This window comes from Apostichopus japonicus, chromosome 20 (genome assembly GCF_037975245.1).
Source record: "Apostichopus japonicus isolate 1M-3 chromosome 20, ASM3797524v1, whole genome shotgun sequence".
NCBI lineage: Eukaryota > Metazoa > Echinodermata > Holothuroidea > Aspidochirotida > Stichopodidae > Apostichopus > Apostichopus japonicus.
The window spans coordinates 21,470,029-21,489,450 of record NC_092580.1 but is presented as its reverse complement, the minus strand read 5'-3'; the positions used below and the strand labels follow the sequence as shown (position 1 = coordinate 21,489,450).

The window sequence follows — 19,422 nt, the reverse complement described above, 5'->3', positions numbered from 1 at the left end:
TGGATCTGTGACCAAAGAACCGCTTCAATTGAGGGTGTTTTAGGTTTCACCAAAATACTGGGTGCTGCAAATTCTAAAAGAGATCAGACAGATGACATTTGAGGTTGTTCAAGTGCTGGGACCCTTTAGTCTTGTGTGTCATTTGGTGCTGTGTCTGGTGATGGAATTGGATTCAACAATGTGGTGGCTGCAGACGATCATCTCAAGTACGATCACATTTGAAAGTACTATATTCTGAATGTGTGTAGTGTTAGAAGTTAGAGGTTGAACAGCAGCACGCACAAGAAGGTCCAGTTGGTTGCGTGGAGTCTGTATATGCAATGATGTGGTTTTCAGGGATGGCTCGTTGGAGTCTATCTGAAGTAAGGAGAATGTTGTGGTTGTTAGTGGTGATTTGCTGAAGAGGAGGAAGATATCGGTGGAAAGTAACAACCAGACTGAGCCTATAGTCGCAATCTCTTCCCTTTTGACCTTCACTGCCAGTGTAGATGATCTGGTTATTCTGGTGTGTGTCTGTGGGCTTGGTGTATAAGATAGTGGAGCGAGAGCCGTGATCCTTGCAAACAGTCGCATCGAGGAATTAAGTTAACCTGTTGGTGAGGGCATGGAGCTATAATCTCGTTTATAGCTCCATGGTGAGGGTAATCAGAGGTGACTTTAATGGTGCTGTAAAAGGAATTGCTGTGATTAATATAGGTGAGCATGCAGGCTATCTTCATCACTGGTCCAAAAGAAGAAGATGTCATCAATGTAGCGCCACCAGATAAGAGGACGGCAGGGAGCACCACGGAGCAAAGGAAGGCGCCATCCTGGTACCCTTGGCAGTCCCGTGTCTTGGAAGGTAATGCTTGTCCAAGAGCGTGAAGTTGTTTTTGGTGAGAACCTGTTGCATGAGTACTTTAAGGTCAGAAATAGGTGGACAAGGGTGGCTATTATTCTTGTACATGGCTGCACAGGTACGTAGTTTCGATACCTTCAGCATTAGGGATGTTAGTGTAAACAGAGTAGTGACGTCAAAAGTACCGATGATGACTGCACTGGGGATTTGGTTCTTGATATTTCAAGTTTCCGTAGGAAATCTGGAGCGTCATGGATGTATGAATTAACCTGAGGAACACGAGGTTTGATGAAGTGGTCCACAAACATTATTATGATGTTTGAAATTCAGGTTTATGCACGTAAATCTTTCATTCACTCTGGTTTGGCATGAAACACTTGGAAAAGAATCTCGGTCTTTTAGGTTTTGGAGGCCGTCTATCACAAATGTAGGCTTGACTTTATTCCAGTTTTTAAATTTAGTGATTTTATTGGCTAGTTACCCAGTTATAGGCGTATCCCAAATGCTGTCACTCAGGAATGGAGGACTCAATATTTAGACACATCCACCAACTTTGTCCTTAGAAGCAATTCCACAAGTTTACTACTTTGGTGTAAATTCCAAGTTTAAAATACGAGACAAGGGCAAGAGTCAGAAAATAATTGGTCAGAAGAGGATCCAATGGGTTCTGCTCATCAGAAATCAGGTTCACACACTCCCAAAACTATAACTAATGTGTAGGAAGGCCTATCATTACGTAATGATACTAGACTGGGCTAACGTTAGGCTACAGCCTGGATACCTAAGTTAGGCTAGCTTTATGATAGTGGTATAACACAATTGAATTAACAGTGATACAGATAAGATAGTGTAACTGTAAAGAACAGTATTACGAACTTTCTTGGCATGCTTATCCCAAGTAACACTGTGTTTATCCAATATTATCACGGCACAAGTGATTATGCTTGGGCAACTCCTGTAATGAGTACTTATGAGGTGAGCTTGTGGCCCTATATAGCCTAGTAGTAGTAGCATGGTGACTTCGAAGTTCGGACACTTAAGACTTAAAACACCCCAAAACTAAATCTTCTGGTCTAAATCACCAGAAAATATACTTCATATGGTGGGAGAATTGTGTTATAGCACGATACACGGCCAAACTTTCTTTCCTGCAAACTGTTTTCACGTTGTTTTCCAAGAAGATTCTTCGTGATTGTGGAACTGGTATTTCTTTGCTAGAGTATTGCGAAGTTCGGACACGCAACCCACAGTGTGGCGCTGGTGATAAAATTGGTGGCGCAGTTGCTTTTTCAGTAATATAACAGACTTCATAGATCTCCGTCATTTTATTGACTAATATGTAAGTAATTTCTTGCACACGGGCCATTTTGGAGAGAAAATAACTGTAGCTTCGTACTTTTTTGGTGAAATTTGGCTCTTCCTGTCAGTTGTCTTTTTAAAATCGTGTATTTCTTTGGGTGTCCGAACTTCGCAGTATGCCGAACTTCGCACTACTGACTATACTAGGAGGAGGAGTCTGCATGAGTACTTGGGACCCCTCATTTCAACACAATGATCGACCCATAGGCCTAACTTATGAATTGGAATTATGACTTAACCTATAGCCTAGGAGTTAAAAGCTCAACCAATGCCAGAACAAAGTGGCTATTCTTACAACTGTTCGTAAGAATAATTTCCGATTACGCATGCGCAGAACATTGCTATTTCTATGACAGGAGTACCATTTTTTACGACCAGGAGTAACAATAATTTCCGGATAGGGTTAGTGTTAGGGTTAGGATTGGGGTTTAGGGTTAAAGTTAGGGTTAGGGTTACCCCTACTACATGCGCAGTTGCTTTATTTACTTTACTGCGCTTGAATTCGCCTTTGTCGTAAGAATAGTTTATAAATAATTGTTACGACTATAGTCGTAAGAATAGCCACGGCCATTCCAGAAATGCCTTAAAATCACCTTCAATCCCCCAGATATTTTAGACCATATGAATTGTGAGTAGTTTATTTCATCCTCTTCAATATCCAAGCCTCACTCTAGGACTATCTTCCAACAGTTGAACGATCAGTCGGAAGAACACTACTGTTATTGTGATATGGTACCTATATAGGCCTTATATATATCCTTATGAAACTTATAGAGGCTTCAAAAGCTCTGAAAATATTCAGTTGGCTTAACTTTACATGGTGAGTTAAAACAAATTTATACCAAAGGGGAGCTCATGGCCACCTGCTTATTTAATCTGACTTAAATGTAAAATATTCATTTGTCCCTAATTAGATTATATCAGAAATGAAAGAAGCAGGTAACAATGGAGAAGAAGCCGTTAGTGCTGTGGAAGTTGCAAGTTCTCAGGTCAAAGCGCAGTCAGGATGGGACAATGTCAAAGCCGCATATCGTTTCAAGTGAGTTTTACGAAGATCTGTGCTATGTGTGGGATTGAAATGCATCTGTACAGGACTCTACATTTAGCTCCCAGTAATTGATAACACATTCTGGTTACTTGCTATCTGTGTTGAAACTCATAACTTTTTAATCTTTCAAGGAAGAGTATTCTGTTATGAGGAGTGAGTGGTATATTTTAAGCATGTAATGTCACCAAACAGGGAGCAGTATCAAGTTTTATCCATGGACTCTGTCTTTAGAAAATATACAAAGGAGTCATGGAATTAGTTTATCTGGTCTCATGCACATAGCACAATGGTTTTCAAATGGTCAAATTGCTTTACAAGTTCAATGATGTATGTAGCACTTTTTTTAAACATTATCCATAGTATATACTTTATAAGTCACAAAATTCAGAGCCATGAAGACTTTGTGCTACACACAACTTTAGCTCTAAATTATTCCCTGGTTAGGATATAAATTAATTAGTATATACATGCTTAGTGTATGTGGTAATTAATTGTACAAATTAAATTTTACATATGTTTGGTATTAAGACAAACTTGAATATAATTTGTGGTCTGTAGACCTGTACATGTGTGCTGTATGGGGAGTTAATTGTAAAACTTAAATTTAGCATATTTTCTGTATTAAGACTCTGTGAGTCTCTGTCCATATATAATGATGCACAAACTTGAATATATTTTGTGGTCTGTAGGTACATGTGTGGTATATTGGGGAATTAATTGTACAAATTAAATTGAGCTAACTTTCTGTATCTATAGATTCTGTCAATATATAATGATGCACAAACTTGAATATATGTTGTGGTCTGTAGGTACATGTGTGGTATATGGGGGACTTAATTGTACAAATTAAATTTAGCTAACTTTCTGTCTTTAGACTCTGTCCAAAGTGTCCATATATAGTGATGCACAACCTTGAATACATTTTTTTGTGGTCTGTAGGTACATGTTCCTGTGTATTTGCATATTAATTTCTTTGATATATCTCACTACAATCTTGAAATCCATACATGTACTTTTACATATTTCACTCAGCCGTAAGACTGGAGAGATCTCCCGTGAGGTATATGAGCTGTTTTTGATGTTTATCCTGGGATCGGCGGCTGGAGGATTGTATGGGGGAATGCCAGCATCCAGGTTTGCTAGGAATAGATACATTCAAACGAGTAATGCAGCCATCTACAGTAGCAAAATGGAAGCGTTGGTAAGAAAATATTCTATTCATATTATAAATCAGATCCTTGTATTTCCTTGAAAATACTAATAAAAGTACTAATAATAATATCAAATTATGACCAAAGTTTGTATTTAAAGTATTTCACTCATTTTAGTTTTCTGCAGTCAATTACTTTTGGTGCCACTTTAATTATACGCTTTTACCAAAATTTGCACAGCCTTGCTGTGGTTGCTAACTGATGCCAACTATGGAAACGTGTGGCTGTCTTCAACATTCATTTGCACAGAATCCTTAAAATATATACCAAATTGTATTACCTTTTCTTAACCAAATATTGCTCTCACTGGTGGATATTTACGATATGTTATTTCAATTTATGAACCTGGATACTTGTGCACTATAATGTCACACCAGTAAAAATTCTGTTATAATTATTGTATTAAAACTGAATGCTGTAAATACTGCATTATTTACAAATGACAAATGACAAAAACTTTCAGTTATGCCAATTGTAATAATAATATAGAGGATTTATAAAGCACAGACATATCCACCTATAACGTTGCTCAATGCGCATAACAATATTACCCTGGTCAACGATAACCTGTCAAACATAGAGACAATCCCTCCACATGGCAGCAGCTAAACAGCACCCAACTGACAGTTTATCTCACAGGCCCCATTTATACACCTGGGTGAAGAGAGGCAATGGAGATATAGTGCATTGCTCAAGGACGCAACGTAATGATCTGGCCAGGACTCGCACCTGCAATCCTTAGATCACAAGTCCACAACCTTGACCACCACGCTCTCAGTTGTAGTATATCTACCGTCTTAAGAGAGGGGAAGGAGGGTTATGTGTCCAAGAACTCATATTTTGCTTTAGTGTAGTGTGCTGACATGTTTTGATGTGAAACTATACAGTATTGTATACGTTTCGTGTTAAAGCATGCCTAGAAACTCTTCATTGAGTAGTAGTCTTATTAGGTTGTATGTTCTGCTAAATGACTCATCTAATTCCATTTAACAGGGCACCAGTTATAATGCAGGGACTAGAGGATTCATCAGGTACGGTCTTAGATGGGGCTGGAGGACTGGATTCCTTGCCATTGGATTTCAGTGAGTCTCTGCTCTTCATGTTTTTTTTTTGGGGGGGGGGACAATTTACCACAATTTTATGGTAGAGTAACTTACAGTTAATAGAAAGATATGTGGTACCTGAAAAGCACTCAGTCAACCAACAGACAACTAATGTGGCTACCTTAATGAAAGTAAAGGTTGTCCAAAGGGGTAACCCAGGAGACTTTCTGACCAAAATAAGACATGCTTATCAGTAGTGATCTTTTGCATAATGAATACCAAGAAATTTTTTGGAGAGCTGGTTTCCAAATGGTGGGTCATGGCCAGGTGGGTCGTGGACTCTTTATCTGGGTTTTTTATTTTCATATTCATGTCTGGAAAGTTTGATTATGGAAAATGGGGCAACCTGTTGCAAGAATTTGTATAGTCACAAACAAAACATGGTTTGATACAAACATTTGGTAAAAGTAACATGTAGCACCATGCTGAAATAATCGTAAGGAACCTCTGTTCAGAATTACCTCTGTTAGTTGCTTCTTCTAAGTACATCAAAGAAGATGCTAAGAGGAAACCCAAAATGCTTTGTGAAAGTATGACAAACCTGACCAGGCCAGGCAACCAGGCTTTACAAACCCTTAGCTAGAACGCTGGACTACACACTTTGATCGCCTGTGTTGTAGTAATCTAGTTGGTCAAATTGCTATAAGATAGTTGTGCGCAGATCATATCTACAAAACATGCAAACCTCAAGACTGTAGCCATGCATGTACATCTCAAATTATTCTCTACCCTCTGTTGAAATGTGACACATTTCGTAACTGTAGCAGTAAAATATTGCCATGCAGAGAATAAAAATAGTGCCTGCTTCTGGTAGTATTCAACATATCCCAACATGAATACATGTAACAATGTCATGTTAGTATCATATCAAGAGACAATTTAGCACCTTGTCTCTATATGATTGGCCACTAGCATGATATATTGATAGGAAGGGTTTTGTTTTTGTATTTTGTTTTGTTGTTTTGATTAATTTGTTGTTCTATTTTTCAGTGGTCTGTCCTCTTTTCTAGCGGTGTATCGCGATAAAACAGATCTGTTGAACTACACGGCTGCATCTGGTAAGTCATCGAGAAGACTAAGAAGGAAACATCTTTGCTTAGAATTGAGTTCATAATACACAGACAGTGGATACTAAAGCATGTATAGGCAGCTTATAGGTGAGGGCTGGGACAAGGTTGCATATTTCACATGATCATGCAATCAGATGCACCTCAGTACCTATAGTTTGAGGTGTTTATGGGAGAGAGCATTTTAAGCAGATGTGTGATTACAAATGTGGTATTAGGTGTTGTAGTTACTAAGTCGTGAGTTAGTACTGTAATTTGGACAGAACTTGAATGGAACAAAATCTACATTAACATTGTAACATGGCCAAACACTGTCATAATTGATATGGGTTAATCTGTAGTGAAGTACTGTAAATGCAGTGTACAGTCTTCGTTTTCCAAGCACTCACATTTTAATGATAACCTAAGGCACAAAATTAATTTGGATTTGGTGGGACTGTTGGAAAGGACTGCTGTCAGTTCATTTTGTATTTCAAGAACACTTTCAATATTTTTAAGAGCATCTAAGTTTTAGATTCAATGGATTCAGCACTGGAATTCAGAGCACATGTTTTTGCATTTAGTATAAATGGTTATTTAACATGAAGCTACAAATTGTTTTTTTTTAAATATCTTCTTAGCATTTTCATTGAATATGATTTGTTTATGTTCCAAGTATGCACAGGTGCCCTCTACCGAGTGAACTTGGGTGTAAGAGGGGTCGTTGGTGGAGGAGTTGTTGGGGCAATGTTAGGGTAAGTTAGAGGCTTTTGCATTTTGTGCTTTATGAATTCCTATTATTATTATTATTATGATAATTATTATTATCATTATATTAAGTTAGCAAGCTGACTGACAGCACTTACTTCATGGTCATTTGAATTAGCACTCAAGTAGCTGTGTATTTCATGGCTACCACCTCCCCAGCCCTCCCCCCTCACCAACTTCGTTCTCTCTCAGAATTCCTCAATTTGCTCTGACTATAATCAGCCTGGTCTTAATATATAATGCTGTCAACCCCTCTCTCTCTCTAAAGGTGATCTGCCTTAAGGCAGGTCCCTCACCAAACACAAAATCATAATAACCGCTCTTCTGCATTCCTCTTCATAGTGAAATAATTTCTGCCATCTCTGATATCATCCATCAACATTATTCTCTTTCTCCCTCTTGGTCGCTTCCCGTTCATTCTACCTTAAAGCACATCTTTCAGTAGTCCGTCATGTCTCAAGATGTGCCCAATCCACCTTTTCGTTCTCAGCTTAATAGTTTCTCCCAGCCTGCGGACCTCACCAACCCTCTGTAGAACTTCCTCATTTGTGACCCTGTCTGACCACTTTATGTTCTCAGACTTTCTCCATAGCCACATCTCCAATGCGTCTATTCTTTTTCTGTCCTCTTTTCCTTAGTGTCCAGGTTTCTGAGCCATACAGGAATACACTCCACACAAAACATTTCATTAGTCTCTTCTTTAACTGTAACTCAAGACTAGCAGTAAAAAGAGAGTTGTGTAGTTTGAAAGTTTCCTTGGCCATTGCCACTCTTGCTCTGATTTCGGTTTCACAATATCCATCTTCCGCCAGTAGACTACCAAGATATTTGAAGTGTCTGACCTGTTCAAGTTCCTTTCCCTCTATCTCTATGTGAACTCTCCTTTGTTCCCTTGCAATCTTCATGACTTTCGTTTTCTTGATGTTAATCCTCATCCCATACTGGTTGACAACTCTGTTGGTATTCTCCATCATACGTTGAAGTCCAGCCTCCGTGCTTGCTAACATTGCCTGGTCATCTGCAAAACGTACCGACTTTATCCATTGTCCTCCAACTTGTATTCCTTCTTGAATTTCATCAAGTGCGTCAATTATCATGGCTTCTGCGTAGATGTTAAATAGGACTGGAGACATAAGACATCCTTGTCTCACTCCTCTCCCTATTGTGGCTGATTTTGTTTTGCCCATGGTAGTTCTTACTACCGCTGTCTGCTTCATGTACAACTCGGCGATGAGCTTTCTGTCCCTCCAGTCTATACCAATCTTCTTTAGAATCTCCAATAACTTGCTCCAGTTTACCCGGTCAAAGGCCTTCTCGAAGTCCACAAAACAGACAAACACATCTTGATTGAATTCTATGCCGCGCTCACTTAGTACTCTCATAACTCCAATCGCCTCCCTAGTTCCACAGCCTTTTCTAAATCCAAATTGATCTCTTCCTATCCATTCGTTGGCATGTTTCTCCAGTCTGGTTGTGAGCACATGTAGGAGAACTTTTGATGCATGGGATATTAGACTGATAGTTCGATGTTCTTCACACTTAGTTGTATTCTTCTTCTTCTGCAATGGCACGAGAATGCTTCTGCAGAAATCATCAGGCCATTTACCGCCTTGGTAAATATCCATACAGATGTTGAAAAATTCTCTCTGTGCTCCCTTTTCTAAGGCTGCTATGAATTCGGCGGGGATGCCATCTTCTCCTTCCGCTTTTCCTCCTTTCAGTCTGGTTATCGCCGCTCTTAACTCGCTTTCCAATAGGTCCGGTCCGATGTCATCAATTTGTATGTGTTGTTCTTCCTCCAAGGGGAGCTCATTTGGTTTTTCAGACTTTCCATACAGATCTTCTATGTATTCTATCCACCTTGCTTTAATTGGCTCAGCTTCAGTTAGCATCCTTCCATGTTTATCTTCCAATACCTGGGTATTATTATAGTTTCCCTTGTTTGAAGTTAGTTGTTGCACTTTCTTGTACATGATGTTCATTCGTCCTGATTGATCTAAGTTTTCAATTTCTTCACACTGTTTTGTTAGCCACCGTTCTCTCGCCCGATCCATCTCCCTTCGAAGCTTGTCAACCCCTGGAATGGTTAAATTTCTCCTGACGATGTTGGATTATAATATTGTAACGCTGTTACTGTAAAATTGTGGAGCAATGGGAGTTCTGTGTGGACGGTGTTGACCATTGTGTGTTTAAATTTCCTTGGAATTATATAGGGGTTATCTCTCCTGGCATTATAAGTAAACCAGTTGTAATTGTTGGCAGATTATGGCTTTGGGCTGCTTCTATGGATTGGCATGTGGTATCAGGCTTATCCTGGGATTGTGATGTAACACATGTGATATTTTCTAGGGATACTCATGTGATCACATTCATCCCTGTAAAGGAGTACAATTGCTTGGGGATGGTAGGAATGCACTGTAGTATTTGTGTATTATGTCTTAAGCTAAGTTGTAGGGTCAAGTTCATCATTTGTATACATGTGGTATTTCCACTTATTGTTAAGGGATTGATATAAAATGCATTACCTGGGAGGGACAGACCAGTCTACTCTGGTTGCTGTTGGACGAAACACTCTTGATGGTAGGCTTCAGGGCCACGTAGCCTCAAGTTTGTACCACATATCCAGTACAACACACTTAACCTAACTGTAAGAAGTTTTCTTTTCAATATATCGCTGTTAAAATACCTTCACCTCTCTGGATTTATTTTTTGTTCATCTTCACTCTCTGGCCAATTACAATACCACACCTTTGGCCAAGAACCCTGAATCGGCTGGCCGGCGCTACTCACAGAGGAAAGTGTTAAGCAGTGTTAAGCAGGTTAGCAGGTTAAGCAGGTTAAGCAGTGTTAAGCAAGTGTTAAGCAGGAAATATGTTAAGCAGTTGCTGTCCAATTCTGAAGACTTGCCTACCTCATTTCTGCCTCTTAATTAAAGTATTATCAAATACACCCCTCTGTGTCCTCAGTCCAGGCAATCATGTAGTGTTAAACCTTTGTGTAGTACATAGTTTTGTAGATTGTGAATTCTTTCACAATACTATGCTCTCTATGAACATCAAACTATGATACATACTTACACTTGTATTTGCAAGTTGCAAACTATTTTGAATGCGATGTGATACCTGATAAATTATTCCTGCATTTCACCATACTGTTTACTTTTGTTTCGTAGGGTCCCTGCAGGCTGTTGTCTACTAGCAATGCAAAAGCTCTATGGACAAACAATGCTTGAAGTGAACAAAAAGAAACGTCTGGAAGATTTGCAAGAAAAGAAGAAAGATATGTGAGTTTTTAGAGTCTTTATGAAACCCTGAACAATGTTATCCACCATTCAGACTTAACTGATCTGTTCTCTGTCTGAAATCACCATGGTTTCTTCATTTCGACTATATCCGCCAAAGGATTCAACCTCCTCTGTTTCCCAATACCTCCAGCTGTGAGTTTATCAGTGTTATATATTCTACATGTATGAATATTTTTGTATGAGGTGAACTGTTTTATGACTGACTATTGATTAGTCCTTAAAAAAAAAGGAAGTCTTGATACTAGAATATGTAATGTAATACATGTATTCTCAGAGTAAAACTCAAACTTGTTATCTTTTTCTCTCAGTAAACTTCCCTTCAAAAGGTCTGAGCTTTAAAGTTGTGGAAGGGAGAGTAGGGCTTGGCATTCTGTTTGAATGTATATCTTGATAACAATTCTCAGTGAAATGATATGCAAGGTTCAAGGTTCTATGCAAGGTTCAATAGCTTGTACCAACCAGCAACAAAATGGTGAACAAGGACAAGAACCTGCTTATCAAAGAGTTGAACAGCCCAGCTACATGCAGGTAGTTGGTTGAAAGCCAGTGCTTACCAAATTTCTGTTTAATTAGTTTTAAAATTTTAAAATTCAAACTGCATTGGTGATACCTTCTGTAACATATTTAGGCATGAGACATGTCTCAAATTCTTTGAAGTGATGAGTAGAAAATAGATAACATTTCTAGTATTTTTTCCCCCATAGCATGTATACAATGACTTGCTTTTCATTTAGTCTATATGAGTAAAATTAAAGGAAGGGGTGTTGACTTAGTCCTGTACATTTACCAACAGTTTATGAAATATCTGTTACTCTCTACTTTCGATGGTATTGTTTTTTCAGGCTTGAACGTGAACATGCCTTCAAGACTCTTATAGGAAATCTCAATGCTTCTGTTAGTTCAACCAAGAGTGAGAATGGCCCTGTCAGGTGACCCTGTCAGGTGACCCTGTCAGGTGACAGGAAGAGGATGAGTGGATCATTTGCAAGTCCGAAGAGCATCGCTCCAAGAGGAAAGAGAAAGGAGAAGAAGTTGACAGCATCTCCATGGAATGATAGGAGTCTCCACATTGGCTAACTTGAGAATGTTCTGTGAGGCATATGTATGCAGATCAGTATGGATATCAATTACGCACATTTCACACAAATATGTCGAAGATCGTGCATATTACATACAGATCAATCCTTGATCAGACAGCAAAGAAAATATAAAATACTGTCGAATTTCAAATTGCATAAAAGCAAGTGTACTGACAGTACTGGCAGCTTACTCTATGTAATTTTTCAAATGATTTACGCACTAAATTGTCAAAGTGATGTGGTCTTTTAGTGCAACAATAGGTGGTTACTAGGTAGTGGGTAATCTACCTCACTGATATTGTTAACAATTTATGGCACCTAGATTTATCATGTTTGATATGAAAGTACAAAAGTTTATAATAATAAAAATTGTCTCAGATGGGTATTGTATGTTTAATCAAATAAAAATATTCATGTCTTAATTGAGTAGAAAAGAATAAAAATTGATGATGAAACTGGACCATGAAATGTTTTCAACATGGTCGTGTATTGCATATTCATGCATATGCTTATCAAATGAGTAAGATGAATTGAAAGATTGTCACAACAATGTGGATTAGTTTGGATGTGACCTACAAGGCAGTTCATATTTAAATGTTTGAACATGTTTGTGAATTAAATATTCATAAGCAGCCAAATTGGGACAAATTTTCCAATGGTAATAGCCTAGTGCCACTCTTTGCAGTCCTCTCATATTAAGCTTCAAAGTGCTGGCAGACAGAACAGTTCCTAACCTAATAAGTCTGATGGAAAACAGGATATTTCTACTGCTCATACTGTCAGCATAAGTGCTTCAAAGCAGGACATGAAATCACAGTTTGTAAAATATTTGTCCCTACCGAGTGAGTTTTGAATGGGGTATCTGCATATGGTGCGCTGTCATGTAAGTCCTAATGTGTGTAATCTGTACTGTTTACAGATCTCAGGATCAATGTGACATGGCATGCAATTGCTCACGATTGCTCAGTGGATCAAGTGGCTCAATTGCTCAAGGCTCAATTGCTCAGTGGCGTGCAATTGCTCAATGTAACAATTGCTCACAATCATAAGAACATGTTTGAATGGACTAATGAACATAGGCCCTGGGTGATTGACTTGTTCAAAGTTCCACTTGTGCTGTTTGACCAAACAGACAAAAGAACACAATTTAATGTGCTTAAATGAGTTAGTTCACCGTAAAACCTTAAATATGTTTCAAAAGATTACTCTCCAGAATAAATCCAAACAAAGTTATGTACTACTACTGACCAACCCACTGTACAGTATTGTTATGATCTGCAGTGTGAGTTTGCTGCACCTCTTCAAGAATCGTGGAACTAGATCAGACTGACTTGAAAGCCTCTTTTTTTTTTGCTTTGGAAGTGGCAGGAGAACCACATTGATAGATCAAAATGACAATGTTGTTTCTAAAGTTTGTAAGTCTCAGAACTTCATAGATTTAGAAATCTTTAATATAAGTTCTTGACCCCTCCTGTAAATGAGGTCGTCTGTAGACAGTGGATAAACTTTGTATACTGATTCAGAACTGAGTGATTTAGTGGAGTGTGTTTTGATGGATAGTTAACTATTGTTTTGAAAGTCTATAAAACAGTGCAATAAAAATAATAGTAAGATCTGCACTGTGTTTTGTTGTTAATGAGTAATTAATACAGTCCTCTTATTGCCATACATAAATTTCTTATCTCTTTATTGGTTATTTTTTGATTTGTTTTCTAACAACATCAATGCTGTGACTTTTAACTGGATCGATGTGAAAGCAAAAGAAGGAAATCAGACAGCAGACAGGAGCCTCTACAGATGTCAGTCAACTTAGTTAATATTAAGAGAGAGTCTCGAAAATTAATCGTACTAATTGATACTCATTCTGTTAACTGCAACAGTGGAATGAGTGAAGCACTTTCACAGTCGATGAAGTTTTCATATTTTACGTTTTAGTACAACCGTTTCATGCACTCGTTTATCTCCAGCTGTCTACTACTACTTAGTTTCAGATTTGCATTTGAAGGAGCTAAATTAATTGACCTTTCCATCGTCCAAATTCATGGTTGTTGACAATTCATTATCATGGACGCTAAATATGAATCTAAGAGACTTACTTCGGTCAGCTTGCGGCTTTGATAAGTCAATGATGGCTTCTTCGCGAGTTCCTGCTTGCAGGAGGATCTAAAATACATACATACATGGTATTGCCAGCAAATTCTGTTGGAGTTACAACACCCATGGTTTACACGTTTTGTCACTATCTCCTTCCCTTATCCCCTTCCCTTACCCCTGCTTCCTTCCCTTCCCCCCGGCTCCCTTCCCCATTACACCCAAAATATGACACGCTTCATTCTTACAATAGGTAATGATAATGCAGCAGGTTCAAGTAATGCCATCAGGCATGTAGTATATGTAGCCTCATATTGCATGAGAATGGTTCTCTTTAAACAAATTTTGAGGCTGATGAAAGTACTGCATTCGTTTCACTGTAACGGTCTCAGTGGTACCTTAAAGGGGCTTACCAGACATCTCTTGATATTATCAGCTAGATTTAAAGGACAATTCAGAGACTGAGATTTGTATGATGCTGTTGTTTCTAGTCACTGATTTTCAATTTTACATTCAATTTTACAACTTTGGAGATAGGTCATGCCATATTTATTCTAAACTGATTTTAAATGTCATAATTGAAACAAAAGTTTGTTTTTCCTTCCACAATACTGAAGGGGAATGGGATTTCATGGGACAATTTACTTGGGAAACAAATGCCTCTAGTTTTGTTAAGCGTTTTGTTTTATAATCACTTATACATTGCCTTGGATAATTACATCGTATTTTGATAAACTACAACAACAACAAAAATGGCAAAAGTCATTTTTCGTTCATTAGAAATGTAATTTATTTAATCCATAATTTCCTGATTTCTCTAGATTTTACAATGAATGAATTCCCTAATAAACCCAAAGCTCTGTAAAGAAATGATCTGCAAAATATATGCCACTTTGTTCTCCATTCGTATTCTAGCTCTAAATTTATGAACAAAAGTAAACGTGAAGAAAAATGATCAAGGAACTGATTTTTGCAGCAGCAGCAAAATCAAAAAGCACAATTGGTGAAGGTAATTGACAATGACTACACTGCTACAAAGTAACAGGTTTAAGACATCCTTACAAGATAGAATGAGAACAATTTAAGTTTTCCTTTATTCTTTGGCAACACTGTCATCAAATCTCCATGGGGAGGGGGGTGTCCTTCTGCCCCACTGTGTCCCCCCTCCCAAAAGATCCAAAGGTGATTCCAGCAAAACTTTTAGAAAGAAACCAATAATTTTGTTTTCTATAGAATGTCTACAAATTTTGTTCTTAAGTAATATTCACACTTAACCTCTTGGTGACTTAAAAGGTCATCAGCATGGCCCTCAAAATATGCTAGAAAATCAAATAACGGTCGGTGATGCTCGTATTTCAAAGAGAATTTTACTGCTGTAACTGCAAAGCATTCAGCCTCAGTGAGACGTTTTAAATGTCTAATTTAACAACTCTTTCTGTATCTGGGGAGTCAGAACCTCCAGGGAAGTTACTCTCTTAACCTTGAAGGAATTTTTAGCAGGTTAAAATTTGGCTTTACATGGGACTATATAGTGAGGACTAATAGCTGGAAGTGTTAAACTGGCAGCAAACTAAGAAGCAACTCCTGCATCATGCGACAGCTTAATCCTGTACCTCCAGGGAAGGTACTCTTGAAAATATTTAGGAAGTTTTAGCAGGCTAAACTGTTGGGGCAATATGGATGACCCTTTTCAGGTAGTTGAGAGCTCCTAAAATTGCATTGTCTGCTCAGGTGTCACTTTGTGTCACAGAGACCAAGTCTCATGTCACAGTCACTTCAATACTCTTGTCAGTATTAAGTTAAGAGATCCATGTGGTTTGATAAAAACCATTGACTATTTTAACATAAAACTATCATCCAATACAAAATATAATATTTGTCCCACAAATTCATAGTAGTGCTTTCACCTTTAATTGCCAACCTTTATCAAACTTTCCCTATTCCTCAGAGATGCAAGTTGAGAATGCCACATTACTCGTGCATCCGTTGACTGTGGTGCATTCGATTGCAGAATATGCAACACAAAATGCAGCTATAACTGCACATGTTGGTTGCCACCTATTCTTCTAAATATACAAGAAGACCTCCGAATGAAAACCCTTTTACTTAAAGATGCCCAGACATCAACAGTTACCAGCATGTGCATGGCAATCCAGGCTTTACCACCGCTTCAAAAGATGCAATACTTAGATTTTCATTAATAAGTCTGCTAATAAATTCCTTTAAGCCTTGACCAATTTTGTACACTTCAATGAGAGGTCATTTAAATGTCCATGAAAGTTTACCATGATTTATTCCAGAAAAAAGTGATCTAATATCTATTTTCAAACATGGGTATCTCCAGAACAAGATTGTTTTCATCCTTTTTTAAGTAAAAAATGGGCACTGGAGAAATCTAAGACCCTGCTAAAATTCCTGAAACAACCAAAAACTTAATGGATATGAATCCATACACTACTGAACACTTCCAAGCTGAAAGACGGAAATTAGGACGTTCATAATTTATTAAGTCTTTTAGCTAAGTAACAGATTGGCAAAAATGAGCAATTGACCAAAGCAAATATCGATTACTCTTAATAAACATACCCAGAAAATGAAACTGTATAAAAACAACAAAAAGAGCTTAAGTCTGTAAGTTTTTCAAATGAACCAATTCAAAACACAACATTTCACCAATTTTGCATCTGTCTACCCCTAAAAAAAAAAAAAAGGAAAAATGCCCGAGCTACTGTTACCATGCACTGACAGAATCTTCTAAATATAGCATCAGCCACCTACCTGCCCTGTGTTCACATATCCCCTGATAGATATTCACAGCCTGTATATATGCCATAGACAGAACCAGGCAGAACTAATTACACACGGCTGGTGATGGATATAAATATGAACATTACTTGGGGTATTTCTTACTAACACACCTTCAACAATCATATCACTGATTTTAGCTGATACAACATGGCTGAGAGAAGTCTCCGACCAATCTTGTTTACTGGATAGTTTAAATGCCGTGCAAAAGAGAGTGCCATGTAAAAGATCAGTATTCCACGTAATGGCTTTAAACAAGATGGCCTCCGTGTATCGATTCATGAAGGAAAAGAGATTCCAGACTTGATTATATGCTCTCTTGTCGACATGCACTGCCTTCAACTTATGCCATGTCACTCTTTCAATTAGGCTGAGTCAAAGAAGACACTCTTTGCAAATTAAGGATCATTTGCTAAAGGTGAAGAGAGGCAGTGAGCTTTTATCTCTGGTTTTTCATATTTTTACACTACATGGTTCTGTCTATACAATTCATCATAAAATCTTTCTTAAGTCTTACATTGCTTTGAAACAGAAGCTGGCTTCTTTATTTCATATACACATTGTATTCTATCCATGGCATCTCTACTGCTCTCCTTCTTGTTTCTTTATCATCCTCTTTGGCCCACGTTTGCCCACCGGTCCTTTGGGCTTAGCGAAGGCCGGTCTGTGCAGATTCTTCTTTGGATGGATCTCTTCGAGCAAGTAGTCTTCCGAGAGTTCTTCCCCGCTATCCAATTCCAGCTGTCCAGATGGAACAGAGATGGACAAAACATATTAATTACCATACAAAATATTTGCCACTGGTCTGCTGATTAATAACAAATTTCTGACAAAAGTACCAAAAATACAAAGTGTTTCAGAAAAAAATGACTTTTGTAAATGATCAAACTAAGACCTCTATGGTTAATGGTTACACCAAATGGAAGATAACTCCAGAACACTTAATGATTCCATCAGGCTCTTTTTAAGACTTTTTACTCTCCTTGTATATTACCATAATATATATATGGTGAACCTATGAAAAAAAGGAATTGGTTGATTTAAAGCAAGACAGGTAGCTCCTGTAAACACAAATAAATCGGAGCAGAAAGCCAAAAGGTTTAAGTAGTGATTCATTCCTGCACAAGTGCTAATCCAATTCTTCCCATTTTTCTACTAAAATTTTTACAATATGTTTCAGCAAACTAAACAAAACTTAAGGACTACACTTCAACAATTGACAGCATTTTCCTGCTGATGTTAAGCTGGTTGCAAATACTTTTGGAATAAGCAAATACATAACTTAATTTCTCATCTTTCAGGATGAACTTTATTAAACCCATCCAATTTCTTTATCAAAAGCTTTGCAGTTCGCTGGAACTTTCTGCGTTTTAAATTGAATACAGTAAAGGTCTGTCCCAATATGCTAAGTATACTTAGCCCAGGGGCGTAACTTCGAAGGTGATGTCAGTAAAAGCTTGTTTTGAAAATGAATGTATCTCATATCTCATGCAAAACCCTGACCTCATATCTTACATAACAGGAAACATTGCACACAAATGTTGCATTCTCTCAAACAAAGTGGCTGCTTTAAACGAGCTCCCTTGACTGGATCAATCAGTTTTGAAAGGACACACACTTTTGTCAGGATTGATAATAGACATCTTTGGGCAGACTTGACAATGACAGGTGTTAACCAATTGACTTTGTGCAGCTGCCATTAACAGTTTAAAATCACAAGGAAGTTGTCAATCAATTTATTTTGCCAATTTTAGCGAGTGGGTCATTACGCAGCCTATATTTAAATATATAGTTTTGAAAGCATCTTGATAGTGTATGCGAAGTGTCTTGCTATCAAAACCCAAGCTGGGCCATTCTTTGTTTTTACCACAGATACAGTATTCTCCAGATTCAAGAAATTAGTGCTATGATTAAAGGAACTAGTTTTCAAGTAACTTCAATGTATTGGTGCTATTTTGCTATGTTACATGTTTGGTCATCTACAATGTGAAAGTGAAACAAATGCTCCAGTCATAATTATGACAATAACTTCCCGACCGGCTCACAGAAGCAAAGTAGACACAGAGTCTAGGGACATTTGCTATGAAAATATTTCAGACCTTAGGATGATTGTTAAGTTTCTCTTTGAAAAGTGACCCCTGTTAACCTCACACATCCATCGGCTGAGACATTTAATTTATCTTTGAGTCGGCAACATTGATCGGCAGAAAATACCATCAATATTACACTCTGAAGATGACAGAAAATTAGCCTACAGCTCTTTCTCCATTCACTGAACCGGGAAAAACAAAGTCACAAACCTTTCTGGTGATTTCTATCCCCCCTTGATCCTCATTTTCGATGACGTCCAGCAGCGTCGATTTGCAACTGGAGTACAGCATTCGTTCTTTAATGGGACACTTATAACCGGGCATTGAGTAGATGAAAACTGTCAATTACAAAAGAGAAAGTGCATCTTTCTACTAAATCAAGAAAACTGAAAATTCCAAGCTAGAAGGAAACAAGAGTCTTATTAAGTATCACAAATAGAATGAAAGGAGCCAGTCAGCAGTTATGATCTGATCATCTGATTACTGAGCAATCTCAGCAATTACTGATCATCTAAGCACCATTATTTAAGGAAATATTTCCTTTCCTGCCTTTTTCGAGTTTCATACACATGCTCACACTCTCAGCAACTGAAACACTATATGCACAGTAACAAGCCCAACAAAGAATACCATTATTAAATAGATTTGTAAAAAAAAATGATATTTTTAGTGACTTTTCA

The 19,422-nt window shown here is 37.8% G+C and overlaps 2 protein-coding genes across 5 annotated transcripts in view; one reads left to right on the top strand and one right to left on the bottom strand.

Annotated features, from left to right (window-relative positions):
- Positions 1–1,138: 1,138 nt before the first annotated feature.
- On the top strand, positions 1,139–16,446 carry LOC139960950 (complex I assembly factor TIMMDC1, mitochondrial-like). 4 transcript variants are annotated; one of them, XM_071959674.1, is made up of 8 exons: positions 1,139–1,168; positions 3,112–3,236; positions 4,278–4,446; positions 5,450–5,538; positions 6,550–6,617; positions 7,282–7,360; positions 10,546–10,656; positions 11,520–16,446. In XM_071959674.1, the coding sequence occupies exons 1-8, from the start codon at positions 1,151–1,153 to the stop codon at positions 11,608–11,610; spliced, it is 750 nt and encodes a 249-aa protein (XP_071815775.1). In that variant the 5' UTR covers positions 1,139–1,150; the 3' UTR covers positions 11,611–16,446. The 4 variants fall into 4 exon arrangements, with proteins under 4 accessions (XP_071815775.1, XP_071815773.1, XP_071815777.1 ...); XM_071959672.1 differs by having other exon boundaries at positions 1,158–1,265; XM_071959676.1 differs by lacking the exon at positions 1,139–1,168 and adding an exon at positions 1,332–1,523.
- The window catches only part of LOC139960949 (twinfilin-1-like), a 17,180-nt gene continuing 12,370 nt past the window's right edge, over positions 14,613–19,422 (bottom strand). The window contains exons 8-9 of the mRNA XM_071959671.1: positions 18,953–19,080; positions 14,613–17,393 (exon numbers count right to left, since the gene is read on the bottom strand). Coding sequence (XP_071815772.1) covers positions 17,235–17,393; positions 18,953–19,080 — 287 coding nt within the window. The 3' untranslated portion in view covers positions 14,613–17,234. The remainder of the gene's footprint in view (positions 17,394–18,952; positions 19,081–19,422) is intronic.

Bases quoted from the DNA above. Each gene is read 5' to 3' on its own strand.
- LOC139960950 (XM_071959672.1), top strand. From the start codon at position 1,173: ATGCACGTAAATCTTTCATTCACTCTGGTTTGGCATGAAACACTTGGA. The intron at 1,266-3,111 runs GTAGGCTTGACT...GTCCCTAATTAG, and splicing joins GGAGGCCGTCTATCACAAAT to ATTATATCAGAAATGAAAGA. The intron at 7,361-10,545 runs GTAAGTTAGAGG...TTTGTTTCGTAG, and splicing joins GTTGTTGGGGCAATGTTAGG to GGTCCCTGCAGGCTGTTGTC.